This window comes from Mytilus edulis, chromosome 10, assembly GCF_963676685.1.
Source record: "Mytilus edulis chromosome 10, xbMytEdul2.2, whole genome shotgun sequence".
Taxonomy (NCBI): domain Eukaryota; kingdom Metazoa; phylum Mollusca; class Bivalvia; order Mytilida; family Mytilidae; genus Mytilus; species Mytilus edulis.
In genome coordinates, this window is record NC_092353.1 from 9,396,920 (window position 1) to 9,420,446 (window position 23,527).

Sequence of the window (23,527 nt, forward strand, 5' to 3'; positions counted from 1 at the left end):
TGTCGTAAGTCGGTCCTAATTTTATCATAATTTCTGTCCTAGGAATATCTTATAGGATCGATCTTAGGATTTTTTCATTTGCTATTTTCTTTTACGCCAAAACAAAGGACAGCGGTTAGAACATCCTAGCTAAGATAATCCTCAAAGGTAAAGCTCAGATAGCTTCGGTGTGCATGCTGAGACATGTCGTAAATTGGTCCTTACTTTATCATAATTTCTGTCCTATAAATATAATTTCCAATCACAGGATAATTTAATTTCGATAAACCCAGTACTGTTCTCATAATGTTATATATTGTGTAACAAATATATTTTTATTTAAATGAATAAATGTCTTTTATTTACTCGCATTTATACTTTAGGCATTAAGCTTAATGCCTGCACATATTTTTCAGGATTTAAGCTTAAATCCTAGGATTTAAGACTAATGCCTAACATCATTTAGGCAATAGACTTACTGCCTAGGCGTTAGCTTATTGCCTAGGATTTAAGCTTAATGACTAATTTCACTTATTGCCGCTAACATAAATATATTAAGAAGGTTTGATATGGTTGCCAATAAGACATCTCTCCAGAAGAAATGACAACAATAAGTTGTTGTACGGCCCTCAACAATGATTAATATCGATATCGCACAATATAAATCAACAACATGCCTCGAAATGAGAAATGTAAAATATTTCAATCGAGGAAACTAATAGCTTGGTGTATGAACAAAAAGAAAAAAAAACAAATGATTTGCAGTACAGCTAGCAACAAACGACACCAATACTAATTTAAGTTATCAGGGGGGGGGGGGGCTCGGTGGCCGAGTGGTTTAAGTAGTTACTACTGTGATCAATAGCCAGTCAACATGTACACTGAGGTTGTGAGTTCCAACCCCGCTCGCGAAAAGCACTCAACTCCAATCTTAGGGTGGCTGGAGATTTATTCACGCTACATGTTGTGCCAAATTGTAAGATTTTGTATAGATTATGCATGGAAAATCCATTTTTTGGGATAAAAAAAAAACTACACCATAGAATGTTGAGATAAAATGTGAGAAGATAATTCTTATAACTTGCTTTCAGATAATAAAAAAAGAAGAAAAAATGGGGTCACATAACTTGTGTTCTTGCTACATATAAAAAAAACAATAAAAACAAGCTTATCTCTTTTATTGATATGCTCGATAGCATGTTAAAAACGTTGCAAAATAAAATTTAAAAATACACAGAAGAACATTAAATTCCATTTTTCTAATACATTATTTACATAATTATGTTATATATAAATTATTGACTTTCAGTCAGTCAATACGTTATATATCATCATTATGGACCTGTTAGATTGTATTGACACTCTGACTTCGTCCTTGGTCAATATAATCTGAACAGGTCCATATATAACATATCGACCTCGTCAAAAATACTAAATTTTGTTTAAATGCTAAGAGTTTTTCCCAGATTCGAAACCCGGAATGAATCCGAGACCGAGTTTAAAACTGAAGTTATTATGTTTCGGAAACATCCGTTGTAAACAAATCAAAATTCATGACATTCTAAATAGTAGTTTGTATTTTACAAACATTCTGATGGTATGTTAATACTTTCAAATTTTGGATCATGTCTTTTTTTTTTATATCCATGTCACATATTATGAAGTCTTAATTTACAGTGATGACTTTCACACTAACAGTTATTCGATGCGTTTGTTTTGAACTCATCTTATTTGCTGTTTGTTTGTTTGGTGATAATTATATCGGAACATTTGGATTTTCTATATTTGGATTGAGTAACGAACTTTCTAAAGCTTTACTGGATAACTTAACACATGGATTTGTCGGATATTGTACCTGGGCGATTATAGTAGATTTGTCGGATTGCGGAAAGGACCTGATAGAATGTTCCGGATGTATGATGTTAGCGATGGTTATCGATATAGACCATTTTATTGCAGCAAGATCTATTAAATTGAAGGTATAACTATTCAATGTGAAATAAAGGTTGCAACCTCTGTATATTTAAAGTCAATCCGATACAATAATATACCAATACTAGCTTATATATCTCAAAATATAGTATGCCCAGTCAAAAATAGCAGACCATTGATGCAGTATTTGCCATAAACATGAAATGAGCTGGACCATATAAAAAAAACTCATTATATTTACTTCAAGGTTCAAATCAATTAGCCTGATGATTCGCTAACTTGATATACCGTAGCACGTTTGTAATCATAACTTTACTACTTCTCCGTTAAAGTACTATATATTTTTATAACAAAGGCATGCATGTAGAAAGGGGAAAAAACAGTATGTCAGACTTTGAGATTTTTTTTCTTGAGCTGCAACTTTGCAAAATTTGATAAAGTGGCCTTACCAATAATCATGATAATCAGTGTCCACTGCATCACCTTCAATAATACACATGATACATGTACATGATGTACGGAAGTTGAAATGATACCCAAAAACTACACTTATAATTATCCTACAGGAAGGGTATTTAAGAAAAATATCTGTCAATAGAATGTAAATTTTTCTCAATATCCGTCCTAAACATGCTAAACATGCTGTAGCTGCCTAATTGCACAGAATATCATCCATTCAGCAGAAGATATGTTATGCTTGCAAATGAAACAACTCTCCACAAGAGACCAAATGACGCAGACATTAACATATGTATGTTATGGTTTAGTTTGATATTCGACATTCAATTCAATTATTCTGGCATGCAGTTCTGAAGAGAAATTAAAAAAAAAAGATTAAAAAAAATTTCAACGGATAAATATAGAATTGCATACAATTGCATATTATATCCCGACAGTGGTGAAATATGAACAAAATCCATTTCATAAAAGAAAAAAAAACGAACTCGAATTTCACTAGCTATCAACCTATTAAAAATTTAAAATCAAGTATACTTTTAAATGGCTTAATTAAAGATGACAGTAACCACAGACCGATAGTTTGTTATGCATGCAGTGATTTTAATTCATCATCTTCATTTTCTTGCAGTCTGCATTGTCACTTCACAACAGACCAATATTCCATGCTTCATCAATTATACCAGTAGCTGTTGGTTGTATTTGGTTTATATCATACCTGCGCTCTAACGACATTCTGAAACGTCTTTCGTTGATATTTCTTGTTGCGTGGACGTCACATCACATACGAGACGGCACGAGACGAGGATTATGGTTTCCTCCATTTGGAAGTACTCAGCCGTTACCGAAGACTACATATGTAATTCTGATTATGTGTTTGCCTTTATTATTACGAGGTGTGCTATATTTGACTCAGCAACGACAGAGTTACATCAATCCTATACAACGTGAACTGGTAAAAGTGTAACACGTGTTTAGGCTTATAAAATAAATGTTTTGAATTATCTCAGCAATTTCTCAACAAAAAATATTACATGCCATAATCAGACATTTATAAACGTGTTTATTAATATATATTTCCTATATGTTAATACTATGCCGATCAGAACTTCTTTATCCCACATAATCGGTATCGAAATGCGAACATAATGCGAACGAATATAAAAAAGAAGATGTGGTATGATTGCCAATGAGACAACTATCCACAAAAGACCAAAATGACACAGACATTAACAACTATAGGTCACCGTACGGCCTTCAACAATGAGCAAAGCCCATACCGCATAGTCAGCTATAAATGGCCCCGATAAGACAATGTAAAACAATTCAAATGAGGATACATATTTATTAAAATCTTAATGCTTCTTCTCGTTTTAAAACAGTAATGGTGTAATAAGAGGAACTCATGTTATTGAATAGCAACAACATACCTCATACAGAAGATAACAAAGTTAGCATATATAGGCCCGTAGTATACCATTTTTATAAATTGTGACTTGGATGGAGAGTTGTCTCATTGGCACTCAAACCACATCTTCTAATCTACATAGTGCAATGTATCAGTGATAAAAATACCAGTTGTTCAAGCTTTGCTGGTTACAATAAGAGGATTATTGCATGACTATTGGTGTATGTTTAACTTCATAAAATATATATTGCAAGCACAAGCTCGAAACAATATAAAAATATGCTTCACTAATAAACATGTAATAATCCTAATGTATACCGAAAATATAAAAGTCTACAGTTGAAGTAACTTTTCATTAGATGCAAATAATAGATTATATTCATTAGCTGTTTATGTGATTGCCATTGAAATGACTTTCCATCTCATACAAAATGACGTAGAAGGTTAGCAACTATATATATATAGGTTTCTGTACGACTTTAGCAATGAGCAAAACCCATACTACATAACAAGCAATGATAGGAGTATATTTGACAAATCTTCATCGAACGTCACCAATTGCAATTCAATTCAAACTGAACATACTTTCTATACAACACATTGTATTTCCCGATGAAAATGGAAAGAATATATGATTATATATGAAATATCAGTGGACTAGGTAATTTATATTACAGAAAAGGTCACAGAATTGACTTGTTACTTTAGGAAATTTCAGAAAAATGTCTTAATATTCAAAGAAACTAAAACAGTTTGATGTATCCAGATACTGAGTCTGTAAGATAACATACGTATTTAGGTTTTACTATAGACAACTTGCCAGTAAGAACTCGTACGCTTTACGGTGGCTCGATTAACAAAATTGGCAACGTCTAAAATTTTGCTGAAAATATTAATTTAACTGTATTACCTGTTATCATTTGAGAAAAGTTGTACGTATTAAACTGAAAAATTTAAATCGAGAAATTAGATAATCACCACTGTTAATATTCGATTAATTTTTTTGTGAGTTCCTTTGATAAAATAACCACAGTTTAATAAGATAATTCTTAACGCAAAAGTATTACCAAGAAAAGTTGAAGGATTGTGCATTTATTTGCCGGAATTTTCACAAATGCTGTTTAGTTTCACAGCTTCCGTATTAGTATAACTAGCATATTTACCTCTTTCATAACAGAACACCACTTTAATCGGTCATCAATCAATGCATAGCAGGCAATGCCTTTGATATAGTAATGGTTTCTGTCGAGAAAACCAAGCTGAGTTGGGCCCTCTATTTGAATATAAAACATGTGGAATATATGAATACGCATCTTTGTATCCATAATGAAATAGCGTTATAAATAAGACCAACGTGATGCAATGCCCTCTATACTTAGAGCAACACGAGTGATAGCTCTTCTGGTAGAACCGTTATGACGGCTGTTTTTTTTTTAAATTCTGGATTCGCATGTTGCAGTCAAAATTTGTCGTCAAGACCTTGGGGTCCTACCAAATGATGTAGCGATAAGTCATTCGAAATGCATGAACTGTTTTGCACTTTACGTTATCGACATTCAATCGATGTAAAACGATAGTTGAAGTTGCGGCTACTGTACGTGTTACATCAGAAGGTAAGAACGATTATTTGTAATTTACGACTTTCTCAAATGCTTAATTTAATAGATACAAACAATTGCAAGTCTTAGGTTATATCCATTTGTATTGTTTTAAATGTGTTCATATTAACTACAGATATAAAGCATGATAAAACAGGTTATAAAAAATAATGTCAAACAAATAGAAGAAAAGTCATATCAGGGGGACCGAACTTTGTGAACGAAACAGGATAACATAGGGGTATCTCACACTATTGCAGAAGTGTGGGTGTTATGGATCTTCTGATATATGAATAACTAATCATAGTACAATGTAAAGGGTACACTGTAGAGGTTATCACTTTTCTTGTATACAGTATACATGCACCTCTGCAAAATACGCAAAATTACGGTAATTATTCAAACATTTGAACTTTAAATCCTTTATGATCAGGATAAAATGAATTACTTATCCATAATTCATAATGTAAGTCGAGAAAAGCCTTGTAATTCTAATAAATAGTATTGAAATTTTACAACTTTGAAATATAGAAATGATAAAATCCGTACCATTTAAATGCAAATGATTAAGTCAGGTTGAAAGACAGTATATAAAGACTGTATAGATTTTGATAGATAATAACCTTAAGGTGTTGATCAATAAAGTTAGCCTTATTTCAACACATATGTCATCTTTTTCAATCAAATATAATATAGCTACAAATATAGTATGAAGTATAGATAAGCTATTTGAGGCCATATTATTTCTATTACCTGTTTATATGGTTGTATCGATTTGTCCGGTGACATATGAAACTAATTAATGAAATAGCTGCATCTAATGATTCTAATTTTCAAATGTCAATATCATCAACATGAAATAGCGGAAAAAAGAGAGTTTATAGATTTTTAAGTGTACCAAAAATACAACTAAAAGAATCGAACTCAAACCATTAGGTTTCTATTTCCGTCATAAGGCTAAAGTTCACAATATTTCAATTAAAATCAAATGTATGTACGATCACCAATAAGCTTGAGAGGCAACACTTCTCTTTGTTCTTGGCTACTATATATGCAAAATGTATGTCTGTCTGTTCAGAAAATGGTCTGAAATAACCGTCAAGATTAATGAAGTATTAATCAAAATTATTCAAGGATTTTTTTGTAGCAGTGGTTTCGAAGTGTTATAATTTAAAAAGAAAATATTCTCTTAGTTAAAGTGAGTTTTGTCTAGCTTTTTAGTCAATAAAAAGTCCAGAATATTTATAGAAAAATCTAATAAATAATGTTACGGCCTTCCGATAAACAGCATGTGATTTAAATGAACAATTCTATTGATTGGGAATCTTTGTTGTAACATAAATCTCTTCATAAATCTTAAGTTATAATACTTGTAATTAGGACATTCTAATTTAAAAACCCGTAGATTTAAAAATTAGACCTTTACAATGCGGGTTACTTAAAAGATAAGTCCTCCTTTGTGTTAAAAGTATCGATATTTTTCAATAGGCTACGATCAAATGAATAATCAACCAAACAGATATATTCCAATGACATTCCATGGTGTGGGTATATTCTTACATTGTTTTGTGACATGACAAACACAATCACTTGTATTGGATGTAAAGACGTGTGTGTATTGGCAAGACACAACCAGATGATTGGCAAGAAATAAACAAACTAGACGTGTACACGCAAGGAACTATTATTCAGATAATTAGAGACCTGTCTTTTAAGTGTATACTGATCCTCGACATGAGATAATGTCAGTCTGTGTTCGGAAATATTGTGTAACAGTTCTAATGTATGTGTAACTATTTACATATTTCTTTAATAATTCTTCAAGATCTTTTGAGTGACAAAAATACAGAAAAAACTTGTGATATTCAGAAGTGTACAAGAAATACGCACACAGAAAATAATTGGCAGATTCAGTTAAAAAGACATCATGGTTTTCGTCAGAAGAACGACGACTGTGAGTTATTCATGGACACCACAGTACCAACAGCCACAGAGAAACAACAGAACAAAATTACAATATAGGAAACCTACAAAATCGGTAAGATATTATTGTTTTTATATTAAATATTTACATACTTTCTCTGCACTACAGAAAACCTACCAAATCGGTAATTTTTACCACAATTTTATCGAAGGGCTAGCTGAGGACCACCTCAGGGTGCGGGATTTTCTCGCTGCTTTGAAGGCCCATTGGTGGCCTCCGGCTGTTGTCTGCTCTTTGGTCTGGTTTTTATCTCTTTGACATATTCACCATGTCCATTCTCAATTTTATTTTACATACGAACTCTGCACTACAGAAAACCTACCAAATCGGTTTTAATTTATTCTATATGTTATGAACCGAAGGAACAACATATAACACCAACCAAATATAAGATATTTTCCAAACTATTTATTAATATACTAGTACAAACTAGATCTTCAGTACACATGTAAAAACATCAAATTTTAAAAGATAAATTCCATTTTATTTTATAGAACAATCTTCTCAAATCTCCAATACCAAAATACCAAACAAACGTGAGAGATATTTCATTTTTTACATACATTCAGTAAATTACTAAATCTAAAATTATACAGAAAATTAACCAAATCTTTTATATTTTCTTGAGAAAGCAATTAATGTACAAACAATTATGTGAGGATTTAAAAACATCGCTGATTAAATGGCGAATCAAATGTATATTAATTTAAACAATTTAAAAATATTTTGATCCATTAAAATCATTCAGGGGAATAGTTTGGTTAAAGGCAAGTTATCGTTGGCAGAGGCGGATTTAGGGGAGCAGGGGGCCCGCCCCCCCCCCCCCTTTTTGGGAAAAAATTTGGTTGCTTATATAGGGAATCACTGAAGCGTGACTAGAGCAAGCCCCCTCTTAGGTCAGTCAGTCGGTCCCCACTTATGAAAATTTCTGGATCTGCCACTGGTAGATGTATAGTAATTACTAGGAAGTTTTATAAGAAACTGGACAGCTGACCAAATAGAATGATTTGCAATCTAACGATTAAAGCCTATAAATAAACAGCTAAAGACTATTATTTAATGAGAATTATTTTCAAATCAATTGTAATTCAAACATTTTACCATTAGTATACATGAAGAAGCACTCGACTGTTAATATGGTGAATATCCCTTTTCAGGCGAATATGCTCTTTTATACAAAATCCAATTAATATAGAAAAACCTACTAAATAATACCAGTTTAAAACAAAGGGTTTTATCGCTCTCTATAATGAAACATTTCATGTGATATTCAATTACTTTCGAGACTGAATTTAATGTCAACTTTAACGATTACTTGTTAGTTTATGACTTTTTTTTTATTAATTATAAAGACATTATTTCAAGATAATATTTGTTTGTGTTTGTCATCACATTATAGTTGATAAAAGTTTAAAATGTCATAGACTCTACGTTAAATGAAGGAGAAGAAACTTAATAGATTAATGTTGGATAAATTCGGGTTATTGCCTGACCGCGACTCTCGATTGTACGTGTCGTAGTTAAGAATAAGTGTGACAGGTCACTCCAATAAAGTAATCCTATTTCAATAAGTTTACACATACATGTTTTATATTAAATAAGCCTGGATTAGTGTAATACATTTTTTGTACCTCATTGATCATATCTTATATACTTTTTTGTATTAATGGAATTTTGTTTTTAGAAATCTTAGACAAAAGGACTATAGACGACTTATGTCAAAACTTATTATATACAATTGTTTGAAAACGTAACATCTCTTATTATTATTATATATAGATATTTTTTAAAAACCAACCATGCATGAATATGAAACAGAACGGTCATCTTACTTGGGAAGAACATACATGTATACCTTGATGTATACCAATTGGTTGATTGTTGGTTCCTTAAGTTTACGTAATATGCTTTCATCCCTAATTCATTCAAGTCTTGTTCTAATAAAGGAGTTAATATGAATCATAATATTGTCCCTTATAATGCAAATTGGTAACCTTTTTCAATACTTTGAACAGAATTATGTTTAGCCCCACCACTTTTGCTTGTGCCTGTCCTAAATCATTATCACCGTCATTGGTTGTCTGACGTATTAGTAACTTTTTGTTTGTTGTTGTCTGGAGAATACAGTGTTGATTGCCCATCTTTGATTGTTTCAACTGTTTCTTTTTTAATCAAAAAACATTCACAGGGTTTTAATACTTTAGATTGGTTGATTATTACTAGCTCAACTTCCAGTGGCAAGCCTTTTATGTATATACAGTGCCTACACACAGTGGTTTAACACAGTGGGTATGCAAGGTCGGTCGATCGCAATGAAGTGTGTGAAACTTGGAAAAGGCGTGTAATACGCTTTCACAAAAGACGTGACAATATTAAACGTCCTTATTCCAACCGGTCATTGCTGTGTATTTATATATCCCGCACAAGCAATTGGACTGAGATGATTAAGAATTTGACATATAATTGTAAAAGACCTCTGTATAATGTCGAAGACTGGACTGTATATAGTAGAAAAAAGAAGATGTGGTATGGTTGCCAAAGAGAAAACTATCCACAAGAGACCAAAATGACACAGACATTTACAACTATAGGTCACCGTACGGCCTTCAACAATGAGCAAAGCTCATACCGCATAGTCAGTTATAAAAGGCCCGATATGACAATGTAAAACAATTCAAACGAGAAAACCAACGGCCTTATTTGTATAAAAAAATGAACGAAAAACAAATATGTAACACATAAACAAACGACAACCACTGAATTACAGGCTCCTGACTTGGGACAGGCACATACATAAATAATGTTGCGGGGTTAAACATGTTAGCTGGATCCCAACCCTCCTCTAACCTGGGACAGTGGTATAACAGTACAACATAAGAACGAACTATAAAAATCAGTTGAAAAAGGCTTAACTCATCAGATGGACAAAAATACAAGTGGACGTGGCCGGGTACTTATACATCCCGACAACAAACAAAAAGACATTTAGGAACAGATCTGAGAGTACTCGCTTGACCTGACGATATCTTGGATTGGATTTAACTTTTTATGTTGCTGTCTAGTAACTTTGTATAGCTATCTTTTTTTATCACACACCTATGCATAATATATATATTATTTTGTTTTACTCAGGTTGAATATTTCACAAATGAATCATTTTATAGTACATCAAACATGAAGTAATAGTAATTTTAAAACTCTTTCAAATTTTCAATGTTTCAAAATGCCTCTAAAGGAAATAGTAACAATTTACATAAAATATGTTGGATTCATAATTAACTTTTTTATAAAGTTTTTGACTGTTTTAGTTATTTTATTTGTTAATTTGCCATACATAAAACAATTGTCGGAAGTATATGATAAAGAGATTAATACATATTGCCCTTTCCATATCGGCACGGGTATCATCCCTCGACCCATATCAGCACCTCGACTACGTCTCGGGCTGATATGGGGGTCTCAGGATGATACCCGGGCCGATATGGAAAAGGCCCGATGATATATTAATCTCTTAAGTATCACACAATGGTATATGTGATGAACAAGTATCAATTTTTATCTTCCTAAGAGTTTAAATGCTTTTAAGAAAACACTATAAAGTATCACTTGAGCTTATAAATTTTATTTTATGACCATTTACAGTGGAGATCACTTCTAACCTCTCATTAGAACTGTCAGAATATTCTGTCATAGAACTGTTCTAACCTGTCCTAGAACAGTTCTAGCTAGAACAGTTCTACCCTAGAACTGTTCTAGGTAGAACTGTCAGGATCAGTTCTAGGTAGAACTGACTAAATCAGTTCTAGGTAGAACTGTCAGGATCAGTTCTAGGGTAGAACTGTCTAAAACTGTTCTAGGTAGAACTGACCAAATCAGTTCTAACCGTAGAACTGTCAGCAGAACTGACTAAATCAGTCAGGACTGTAGAACAGTTCTAAATGACGTCACTGCAGAACGGGCAATTTAGAATTTAGAAGAAAAAATCAGTTCCAATTACTTTACTATATATAATAGCAGATGTTTCTATATTTTTAACTGATCAAATTGAAAAGTTACATGTACAAATATCGAAGTGGATAGGAGGTTATCCAACTCATCGGAGAAATATTTTTATGAGATTGCAAATGAAACATCATTGTTTACGTTTCTTCGTTCCCCGTTTTTAACAGTCTCTTTGTAAATATAACTCTGCATTTAATATTCAAGTAAATTTAATCTGAATTTACCTTGTTTGCCTTGGATTTACATTCATGATTTAAGATTCTGTTTTGACAAATGTTCAAACGAAAATTGTACAGTGGATGAATTATGGGATATCTTAGTAATGAACACAGTGTTGTAAACGCAAGAAAACTATATACATTTGCACTGAGGTCTCAGATTTGCATTATCTCGTTGCCAAACTTATCCATAACGATAATGAATAATATCTGGGAGTCTGGAACGTCAGAAAAATATACTCGATCTGAACATGAATGAAATATTTGCCACTGGACGTAAGGCTACAAACAGAACCAATCATTTTCCTTCTTCAAATTATATTAACAGTAAAGTCAGTATACCTTTCCAAGAAGAGAACTTCTCATACATGTACTTTTCATTTTAAAATAAAGTATATGAATCAGTAATGTGAGTGTTGGATGATGCCGTTAAATAGTTTTGTTTAAAAAAAAACCATCATGAACTACTGACTTAAAAAGTCACTTTTTGTGACGGTTCATTATTTAATCATTTAAGTTTGGATGTAACGGGTCTTCTGTCGTTATTGTGTTATCAGCGCCCATAGACATAAGTTAGTCATGTGACCGTAATGTCATCAACATTTTTTCATGGTTTGGCAAGGTTTAAAATGAAATTTAGAATTAAATTATAAGAATTTATGACTTATCATTTTTTTCTGTCTATTCGAAATAACGTAAAAAATGTGCTGCACACTATTAAATAACACGCTTCGCACATTTTTACATCAAAAAAAGCAAAATGATCAGTTTTGGCTGATGCAGTCATCATATATGGTCAGATTTCGTTGATGCTGTCAAATATGGTCAGTTTTGATTGATGCAGACACATATTTTTGTTACATGAGTCAGTCTGAGGTATGAAAACTACTGAAGTTTGTTCAATTTCCAATATTTCAGTTATTTATATATACTACAGTAAAAAAAAAATATAACTGAAGTACTGTGCAACTATATAGACTCACATAAAAAAAAAGCAAATATGGTCAGTTTTGGTTGATGCGGTAAAAGATTTTATTATACAACTCAGTCTGAAGTATGAAAACTGCTGATATTTGTTTACGATTCAATACTTTGAATAAAAAGAGGATATACTTGCACTATAAATTCCTGCGAACAAAATTTTGAGGTCATTGTTCTCCAATATTGCTGTAACTTGTATATTACAGTCCCTCTTGACCTAAAATTATAACTGAATTACTGTGAAGCTTTATAGATTTGCAAAAAGAAAGAGCAAATAAGGTCAGTTTAGATAGATGCTGTCAAAAGATTTTATTACACGACTCAGTCTGAAGTATGCAAACTTCTGATATTTGTTTGCGATTCAATACTTTGAATAAAAAGAGGACATGCTGGCACTATAAATTCATGCGAACAAAATTTTTAGGTCATTGTTTTCCAATGTTGCTGTAACTTGTATATTACAGTCCCTCTTGACCTAAAATTATAACTGAATTACTGTACAGCTATATAGATTTGCAGAAAGAAAGAGCAAATAAGGTCAGTTTAGATTGATGCGATCAAAAGATTTTATTACACGACTCAGTCTGAAGTATGAAAACTACTGATATTTGTTTAGGATTCAATACTTTGAATAAAAAGAGGACATGCTGGCACTATAAATTCATGCGAACAAAATTGTTAGGTCATTGTTTTCCAATATTGCTGTAACTTGTATATTACAGTCCCTCTTGACCTAAAATTATAACTGAATTGCTGTACAGCTATATAGATTTGCAGAAAGAAAGAGCAAATACGGTCAGTTAAGATTGATGCGGTCAAAGGATTTTATTACACGACTCAGTCTGAAGTACGAAAACTACTGATATTTGTTTAAGATTCAATACTTTGAATAAAAAGAGGATATGCTGGCACTATAAATTCCTGCGAACAAAATTTTGAGGTCATTGTTTTCCAATATTGCTATAACTTGTATATATTACAGTCCCTCTTGACCGAAAATTATAACTGAATTTCTGTACAGCTATATAGATTTGCAGAGACGGCGTGCACAAAGCTGAGTCCACAAACGTAACTTCTTTAAGTTACTAAAACCATTTACGACGTCGGCATTTTCCCCCAGAAAACAAGCGCGTAACAAAAACACTGGACACTTAGTTTATCACATAACTTAAAATATTTACGTTCAACGTATTTCTTTTTTCTTTCGAACAAAAAAATCGACAAATGCACATTCTAGAAATATAAATAAATATATGCTAAGAGCAGTGAAATGAAAATGATAAGGGACTATGTCGTGGACCCTTTTTAGAAAATAGCGTTAAAACGTCATTTCTTTAAATTATAACATAATAGCTGGACATTAAAAAAAATCAGGAGTTCAGTCTGGACCATCGAATCGTTCATATTTTGCAGATTACTTTAAACCTCTGGTTATGCACATTTGGAATACCAAGTTAATTTGAACATAAAAAGATTACAATTACATATTTTTTCTTGCCGATTCTTCCATTTCGATTATAAGTGCTTCCAAATTACTACTTCTTACACATAACGAAGATCATTCCAAACTTATCTACCATGATCGTTTTTGATTTGTTTTGCGATGAATTTCGTGTAATGTTCGAGTCCGAATCCGAACAATTCTATCATAAGAAAATGCAGGAAAATATGTTAAATTTGTATAAGTTTTAGGTCAAAAACTCTAATTTATGCTTATTTAATGTTACAAGTTACACCGTATTTTTGCCGTTTTCTCTATGTCCGTTTCATGCTTTATAGATTAAATTTTCATTTATCTTACTAGTATTGTGGATTTTAATGGCATGCATTCATCATTTTGCCATAAAAAAAATCTTATTCTTATTCTTATTCCGAAATATTTTAAACACGGTTGTATAAAACTATTTAAAAATCGCATTTTACAGTTGCCGTCAACTTTGTGCACGCCGTCAGAACGAAAGAGCAAATAAGGTCAGTTTAGATTGATGCGTTCAAAAGATTTTATTACACGACTCACTCTGAAGTATGAAAACTACTGATATTTGTTTACGATTCAATACTTTGAATAAAAAGAGGACATGCTGGCACTATAAATTCATGCGTACAAAATTTTGAGGTCATTGTTTTCCAATATTGCTATAACTTGTATATATGACAGTCCCACTTGACCTAAAATTATAACTGAATTACTGTACAGCACCCTTTTTATGGACGATCAATGCATTTGAATGAGGACAATAAATTTTAGTTGGACCCCCCCCCTTTTTTTTAAACTGCTGGACCCGTCCCTGATGGTTTGGGCCGGAATAACGTATTACATTAAGGTCAGATAATTTTGTTATGTAAAGCAAGTCATCCTGACTCTCCGAATGACAAATGTAAAATAAATGAAATAATAATGCCCCCCCCCCCCCCCCCCAATATTAACGGCTTAATTTATGTTCAAAAAATGAAAGAAAAACAAATAATTTATGTAACACATCAACAAAAGAATATCACTGAATAACAGGCTCCTGACTTGGAACAGTCAGTCACATACATGCAGAATATGGCGGGGTTAAAACCGGCAAAATAGCAAAACTCTTTATAATATTAATCGCTATTTTGCCGAAGCCTATATAATTAGGCAAAGAGTTCTTAAATTTAAACCAAATCAATTCTAGTCGTAGAATTTATAAATCAATTTTAGCTGTAGGATTTATAAATCAATTCTAGCCGTAGAATTTATAAATCAATTTTAGCTGTAGGATTTATAAATCAATTTTAGCCGTAGAATTTATAATTTAATTCTGGCCGTAGAATTTATAAATCAATTCTAGCCGTAGACTTTTGAAATCAATTCTAACCGTAGAACTGTTCTAGAAGTAGAACTGACCAAAGATTTGGTCAGTTCTAGCTAGAACTGTCTAAAACCGTTCTAGGGTAGAACTGTCAGGATCAGTTCTAGCTAGAACTGTCCAAATCAGTTCTAGGTAGAACTGACCAAATCAGTTCTAGCTAGAACAGTTCTAACCTAGAACTGACTAAAAGGTGTCAGGCTGACAGTTCTACATACTGTTCTAGAACAGTTCTCCTGACAGATTCTGACAGAATTTATGAGAGGTTAGAACTGATCTCCAATGTATAACGCCATTTCTATATGTGTCCGTTTCTTGTTAGCTGGCAACTATTGTGCATGGTGTCGGAATAACATCTGCAAAATTGAGAAAAGTAAGTTAAACATAAATATCTTAATAAGGAAATGTAAGGCATATATTTTTGTACGTCCGTCAGATTTAGCAAGCTTGCGATTTACGTAACCAAAAGTACATATAAATGGCACCATACAGTCTTCAATTATAGGCAGTTGTCTACACAAGTATATATCAAGCTCTAAATCGTTCGGGGTCTATACAAGATTGGTACAAATCAAACAAAAAACGATCATATTTTTTATATTAATCAGCCATCTTGATCTGATTCGAATTCTCTAAGTATTAAAAAACACCCCAAAAACACCCATTAAATATGAATACAGCCATTTACTAAGCACACCAATATTTGGCGGAGTTAAACTATGTTTTCAGAGGTCAACCCTCTATTTTTTTAAATCTCGGATTGTTGACTGATGAAAGGTAATTAAAGAACTGGACATAGAAAAAGCAAAACACTTAACTTTGAAATAAAGGCTTAAAAGATAATATAAAAAAAACAATTCCTCTTATTGTACAATAGTCTCTTACGAAACATTATGTTGTCTTAATATCGGTTGCCGTTTTTCATGAAAGATTTCAAATATCGCCGTATTGATAGCTGAACTAAATCAGAAATCTATAAGCAATGCAAACAATTTGTAAGGCTTATTTTGTAAAGCTGTTTCTACATAGTTAGCGCCTACCTCACAGCATGTCTTTAGATCATCTAATAAATCAATGTATCGATCTGGTAAGAATATAATAATTATTCGAAATGCATGAACTCAACAAAAAAAAATTCTCACAATATATCCGTTAAAAAAACTTTTCAGTGGGATTATATCAAGATAACAAGGATTATCAGGAGTCTAGTATCTTCAACAGGGGACAAATGGAAATCTTTTTTTTTTTTATTTAGTTACCTTAAGCTAACCCAAACCCCCGTAAATTTAATGTCAAGGATTTATAAGTACTTGTATTCGTAGTAGCGATATTACCAGCAGGGGCCTTTAAAACACAACATTCAAGTGAAATACAATACAATACTAGTATCCTATACTAGTAAATAAACCAGTATTACAATGTAGGGGCCAATTTGATACCAATAAGAAGGGTGGAATCCATTTGAATTCTATAGTTTGATCAAAAGATACATTATTGCTAGTTCCCCACTGATTATGTCTATCGATGATTGAAACTAATAAAAATTATACGTGATGCCTGTTCTAGCGTATAAATGGTTTGCCACCATCTTTAAGTATACATACACATGATTCAGACAATACAAAAGTAAAATATTAATAACTAACTCAGAATTCGTAGGCCATACGCCTGTTGTCAAGATAACGCCACAACACACACTGAGGTTATCTTACGAGTACATGTATAGGATTGATTTATTCGACACTGATTGTAAATTAAGATTACAAATTTGAAGTGCAGTTTGAAGTAAATTTAAGTATGTGGTATATTGTTAAATGAAATAAATTATACTTCTGTCAATACCATTAAAACAGAGATAAGTATTGTGAACGTATTACACTTGAAGTTCATGTACCTGGAAGTTCTGTTACAAGAAACTAACTGTTATAAGAAGCCATCGGTTTAACACTGGATAATAACTGGTCCCAATTTATCATTGCATTGCATTGCATAACTTTCAGGGGATAAGATATAGCAGTTCTAACTTGAGAAATTTGCATTCCAACTCCGTTGGGCAACGGTGACCTTAGATTAGATTAGTTATTCAATTCTGAACTCTTTTTATTATATTGTTTTACTTGTATTCGAACATCTATGTGTCATCATCTTTTGGTTCAACATCTATGTGTCATCAACTCTTTGTCAACAATTCTGTTTCATCATGTCTGCATCAACAATTCTGTGTGATCATCTCTTTTTCAACATATCTGTTTCAACTTCACTGTGTCATCATTCAATATAGGAAAGGTGCACTGACATAACCATCACCAGGGTCTGACATAACCATCACCAGGGTCTGTTAATTATATGTATTGACATATATACTATATTCTCTGTGTCATCATCTCTGTGTCATCATTTCTGTTTTAACTTCTCTGTGTCATCATCTCTGTATCAACTTCTATATGTCATTATCTCTGTGTCACTTTCTTTGTGTCATCATCTCTGTGTCAACATCTTTGTATCAACAATGCTGTGTTTAAGCATCTATTCATCTCTATTTAAGCATCTCTGTCAACATGTATATGTCATCATCTCTGTGTTAATATTTCTGTTCATCATCTTTATTTCAAGATACCTGTGTCATCATCTCTGTGTCAATATATTAATTTCATCATTTCTGTGTCAACATTTATGTGTCAACATCTCTATACTCATTTCTGTTTTATTTTGTCTGTGTCAATATTTCTGTGTCTACATCTCTGTGTCACTATCGCTACATAAGTCATCAAACAATGTAACCATTTATATGTGTTATGTGGTATATCCAAACTATATATATAACATCTTAACTGTAATCACCTTTGGAATTTTAGAGTTGTGCCAGTTCATATCGCAAATAACTATTTTTTATTTTAGCATATCTTTATGGTCTTTGCGTCGTGTTTGGAAATTTCAAATTGTACCAGCGTCTCTGATGTTCGCTTTAACTGGTTTTTGTTTTTGTTTGTAACAATTTAAAGATTGTGATAGTTTTATAATTAGAATAGATTAAAACTTGTCTGGTAACATAAATGTTTGGTTTCAGAACCAAGCTTACACACTAATAAGGGTGCTGGTTTGAGGTGGAATATACCACAACAAAGTCAGATAAACGAGAGAGTGTTTTTTTTTTTTTTTTTATCATAGAAACAATGATTGTCGTGATTTATTCGTTATGTTCACTTTAATGTGTACTGTAATCAAAGAAATCTGGATATTCCTTAATTTGAGGTTTAGAAAATCATTTTCTAAATTACAGACAACTTTGACAATATTTCCTCACTAAGTAAACCTCATGATTAGAAACTGCAATTTATTTCATAATTCAAAAAGCTAAAGTAAATTGACTTGCAGTGATATATTTACATTTCATTCTTCAAGTGGATACATTTCGTCCTTTTAAAGTTGTTACATGTATTGACGAATAAAACATACTGCAACTTCTCCTTGATTAGGTATAGTACCAAAGTTCGACCAAAGTTTGAAAGGTTACACAATTTGATTTTGTTTTCAATATTAAGATAAATATCAACCTACTTTGTAATTAAGGAGGAATTCTTTCATTACTTATAACAATAACAAGAAAATATACATGCCTTTACAATTTTACCGTTCCGCAAACATTATTTGAAATTAAAATCATGTTCCAAACCCATGACTAATCATTCTTACAAATAATTATTTAAGTCACTAGTTCGACGAACTGAGTAGTTGAGAAATTAAGACAATTATACTTGCATTAAATCAAATGATTTCAACAATCCTTAAAATGAAAGAAATATTGACATTGAAATTGATCAATTCAACATTCCATTAATGTTACAATTTAAAGCACTTCCTCACTACACTTCATGCAATACTTTATCGAGAGAAAAAACCACTAATCAGGAGAAAAAATGAAAAAAAACAAATATTTGTCTGGCAGATTTCGTGAATTAATATTTGGTCTTGGATATGAGAATTTAGACATATTGATTTTATCGCTAACGGAAATAATATTGACACAATTTTAAACAATTTAACCATCTAACCATAGAAAGTTATAATGAAAACAAGACAGTTAATAATTTATTAGACTTTATAGAAATTTAAAACCAGGTAATTTCGTCAATGACAATGAATATATTACTGCACACACAAAATGAACTGTTATTTCATGATGGAACCAGCATAGTACAATACACGGAAGTGTTAATTTTTGCATATATATATTCGTAATTTTAAATTTGTGCATTTCGTTACATTGTGGTGATAAAATGTGATTTTACTTTTTGAACGAACATTTTAATTATATTCTTTGTCTTCGGGATAATGGTTTGTCAACTTAAGACAATACATTTCTACCAATCTCAGACAATTTCTTAAAGGATTATTTTAATATTGTGACGTGTGACAATAAATTTCTATTAACATGTCTGAGTTACAGTCTAAAGTGAGATTTTCTTTGCCGCCGGTTGTTCGGCAATACGAGACTGTTCTTGTTTCAAACAAACATTTAACGTTAAAGGTAAGATTGACAAGGCTACATAGATACATGTATAGGAAGATGTGGTATGAGTACCAATGAGACAACTCTCCATCTTATAATTAGTCTCACAACTTATAAAGGCAAACCATTATAGGTCAAGGTACGGTAAAGCGTGTCTTCACGATTGGCGCTTGTAATGAATAACGATGTTACTTCACATTTGGTGTTTGTATATATCTACATTATTGTCTCACATCACAGTCTTTCTTATCGTGATCTCGGTATGTGGTGTCTTTTATCTAAAAATGACATTTAAAAAAAAGAAGATGCTAAAAGTCAATTCCAAAAATCAGAAGTCAAGGTAAAAAAACGACATTACCATGATAAAAAAAAAGGTCGTAAAGACTAACAATCTTCAACAAATCAGTACATAGAAAACAAGAAAACCAACACAAACTCACAAAAAACGGGGGTGATCGCAGGTGCTCAGAATGGGATAATATCTAGCTGCACTTGTTTAGTTTTGTTTTTGTGAAAGTTCATGAATTTGAAATTACAAACAACAAAGTAAATTTAACGTTAAACAGACATGATTATTTAAATTAATATTTTATAGTGCGTATTTCTTTGTTGTGATGTTACACTATCGTTTCAGATAAGAATGAAGGTTGGTACCTATTAAAACGTTTAAACCCAGTGCATTTGTTGTATCCTGAGTCAGGAACCTAATGTTCAGTGGTTGTCCTTTGTTGGTGTGGTTTATCTTGTTTCTCGTTTCTCGTTTATACTGGGCCGTCATCACCCTTTTTTTTTATATCTGGTAGTTCATTTCATTTCATATCATGCTAATACATTTATGTCTGCTTATTAGTAGTAGTTGTTGTATATTCTGATATATTTACCTCTCATTCGGTATTACCAGATATAAGATAAAAAAAAATTAATTGACAAGGCAACACTCTTTGGAAAATTCATCTTACTGTGCACCTGTGCATAACAATGATTTCCGGCTAATGACATTTTTTTTTCTATTTTCAGCTTACGAGAGCGAAGACATTTGATTTTATACCGAAACCACAGAATCCCGTGAGAACAATCACGAGACGAGAACCAGTAAGCTTAAGCTTAGATGATATATGCCATCTTGCTGAACGAGAAAGATTAAGTTATTCTGCTAAAACAAGAAGGGCAGCTGTTGAACTTGCACAAAATAAAACTCATAAGTTCGAGGAATACGCTCCAAGTCGTCCGCACACAAGCGCTAGTCGATATATGCATGATGTGCGAAGAGATGCAATGACACCAAAGAGCATCCGAAGTGAACCACTCCCGTCTCGTGCCAATTCTCGTATTGGTGCGAATGACATCGACGACGATACAGATTCAGTATATCCTATTAATTATTTGGCATCTCTCCCTGTGGGAAGGGAAATTTGTGAAATCATAGGACCTCAAGTGTGTAGTCAGTGTAAACAAGACCAATCGAGACAAATGGGATTATACAAGTGTGATCAATGTTTCCCAACCTTACGGATATCACACGAGAACATGACCACAGCTGCAGTATTACGAAGATATTTACCAGATTTAAGTGAAAGTGATATTCAAGATAAAATTGCGAAAGGCGAAATTGCCAAGCCAAGACTTTTGAAAAAAAGACTCGCAATAAAAGACTATCAACAGCCGAAAAAGGAAATTCAAAAAATAGAAAACGATGATGAAAACGAAAATAAAAACAAAAACAGCAGCAATAACAACAAAACTAGTTTGAATCGATCTTCGTCGATGTTTTTTGTAAATATCAGAGATTTAAATGCAAAGATAGTGTCTGGGCAATTACATCGTGCAATGGGGTTTTCTGAAAAAGTTCAAGAAGAAGTTTTGAAGCGTCAAGAAAATCGACGAAAGCGCAGTACGCCTACACCTACAAAGAAACCGGAGTCGGAACCAGTTGCTGAACAAAAGGAGAGAAAAGCTATATTTAATCCAGATATTCTACTCTCAGTCTCGATGCAAGTAAATGAACCTTCATTTTTCGCCGGTTCAAAAAAAGAATATGAACTTCCTGAACGTTTACCGGACCCTCTTCAATTTGCGGATATTCGGGAAAGAAGGCAATTGAACTCAAATAAAGACTTTCAGTTATGTGAATTAGAAGAAGAACCTGAAGATGATGAAGTTGCTGACATCACGAGTTGATGATTAAGTTTATAGTTTCCTATGCATCCCATATTTCAATAAATAAATTTAAAGAAGAGTTTTTGTACATGTAGGTCAATAAAAAAGAAATTTCAAAAATGAAAAGAAAAGAAAACAGTATTGTTAAAAAATGAGATCGAATAAAGCCGATGAAGAATTTTATACTACATTTCATGATTATTTACATCACTGTTAAAAAGCCAACAACATTAGCTAAATGTTAGAACCCTAATTTAAACACCAAATTTTCAAGCTTTGTTTCGCAAGATTTTATTTCTTGTAATTTGAAATCAACGAATACACAGACACCACTCAAGAATAAAATAAATGATAATACTAACACATGTACTGATAAAAAACACTTAAATTAACACTATATATATAATGATAAAAAATCGTCCTGTAAACAATACAAGTACTGCTCTAATATGAGGAGTTTTAATTGCTTAATGTCCAGTGACAATCATTTCTTGCATGTTAAATAAAATTATAATCCTGGTACTTTTGATAACTATTTACACCACTGGGTCGATGCCACTGCTGGTTGACTTTTCGTCCCCGAGGGGATCACCAGCCCAGTAGTCAGCACTTCGGTGTTGACATGAATATCAATTATATGGTCATTTTTATAAATTTTCTGTTTACAAAACTTTGAATTTTTCGAAAAACTAAGGATTTTCTTACCCCAGGAGTAGATTACCTTTTATCTTTAGTTCGATGGGATAGATGTGTTAACATAGTCACCAAATTTTGAATCATTTAGTGAAAGAAGGTCATCAATATAGCGGAAAGTAGAGTTAAAGGATATTGCTAACTTCTTATTTTTCTTCCTAAGAAGTTCATGAATGAAGTCAGCCTCATAATAATAAAGAAACAAGTCGGCAAGAAGAGGTGCACAATTGGTTCCCATTGGAATGTCGACAGTCTGTTGAAAAACACGTCCTCCGAACGTAACAAATATGTTGTCAATCAAAAAATCAAGCATCTTGATAAAATCAGTTTCAGCGAATGTTTTGTTTTAATCAGAGTGATCCTTTACAAATTACGATTTATCCCTCCCTTAGACAAGATACTTGCATCTACGTTGGCCATTATTTTTTTATGAAACAAAGCAATACCAACTCTTTCAATTTTTCTTTTAGTTTGGAATGTGGAATACTTGTGTAAAGAGTAGAAAAGTCAAAAGTTTTAATACTATTGCAAGATGAAAGAGAGTTAGATTGTGTGTACTCTGAAAGATCTTTGGAATTTTTAAGTATCCACAACTGATTCATGCTACCTCTTGCAACTTGCAACAACAGCAAGCATACACCTTGTACTTTAACTGTACAATAACTTATTATATAAGTTCACTTTATAACACAACCACTATTCCAAATATTTACATATAAATCCAAACACTAGATATATCCTTTGAAATCACTTACCAGTTGGAAAATATAAT

The 23,527-nt window shown here is 32.3% G+C and overlaps 2 protein-coding genes across 3 annotated transcripts; both read left to right on the plus strand.

Annotated features, from left to right (window-relative positions):
• The first annotated feature begins 1,585 nt into the window (after positions 1 to 1,585).
• Positions 1,586 to 3,373, plus strand: LOC139493335 (transmembrane protein 267-like). The gene is made up of 2 exons (XM_071281655.1): positions 1,586 to 1,958; positions 2,999 to 3,373. The coding sequence occupies exons 1-2, from the start codon at positions 1,659 to 1,661 to the stop codon at positions 3,332 to 3,334; spliced, it is 636 nt and encodes a 211-aa protein (XP_071137756.1). The 5' UTR covers positions 1,586 to 1,658; the 3' UTR covers positions 3,335 to 3,373.
• Positions 3,374 to 6,784: 3,411 nt separating this feature from the next.
• Positions 6,785 to 22,141, plus strand: LOC139493336 (uncharacterized). 2 transcript variants are annotated; one of them, XM_071281656.1, is made up of 2 exons: positions 6,785 to 7,411; positions 20,923 to 22,141. In XM_071281656.1, exons 1-2 carry the CDS (start codon positions 7,301 to 7,303, stop codon positions 22,081 to 22,083), a joined length of 1,272 nt encoding a protein of 423 aa, XP_071137757.1. In that variant the 5' UTR covers positions 6,785 to 7,300; the 3' UTR covers positions 22,084 to 22,141. The 2 variants fall into 2 exon arrangements, with proteins under 2 accessions (XP_071137757.1, XP_071137759.1); XM_071281658.1 differs by lacking the exon at positions 6,785 to 7,411 and adding an exon at positions 19,541 to 19,923.
• Positions 22,142 to 23,527: the final 1,386 nt, after the last annotated feature.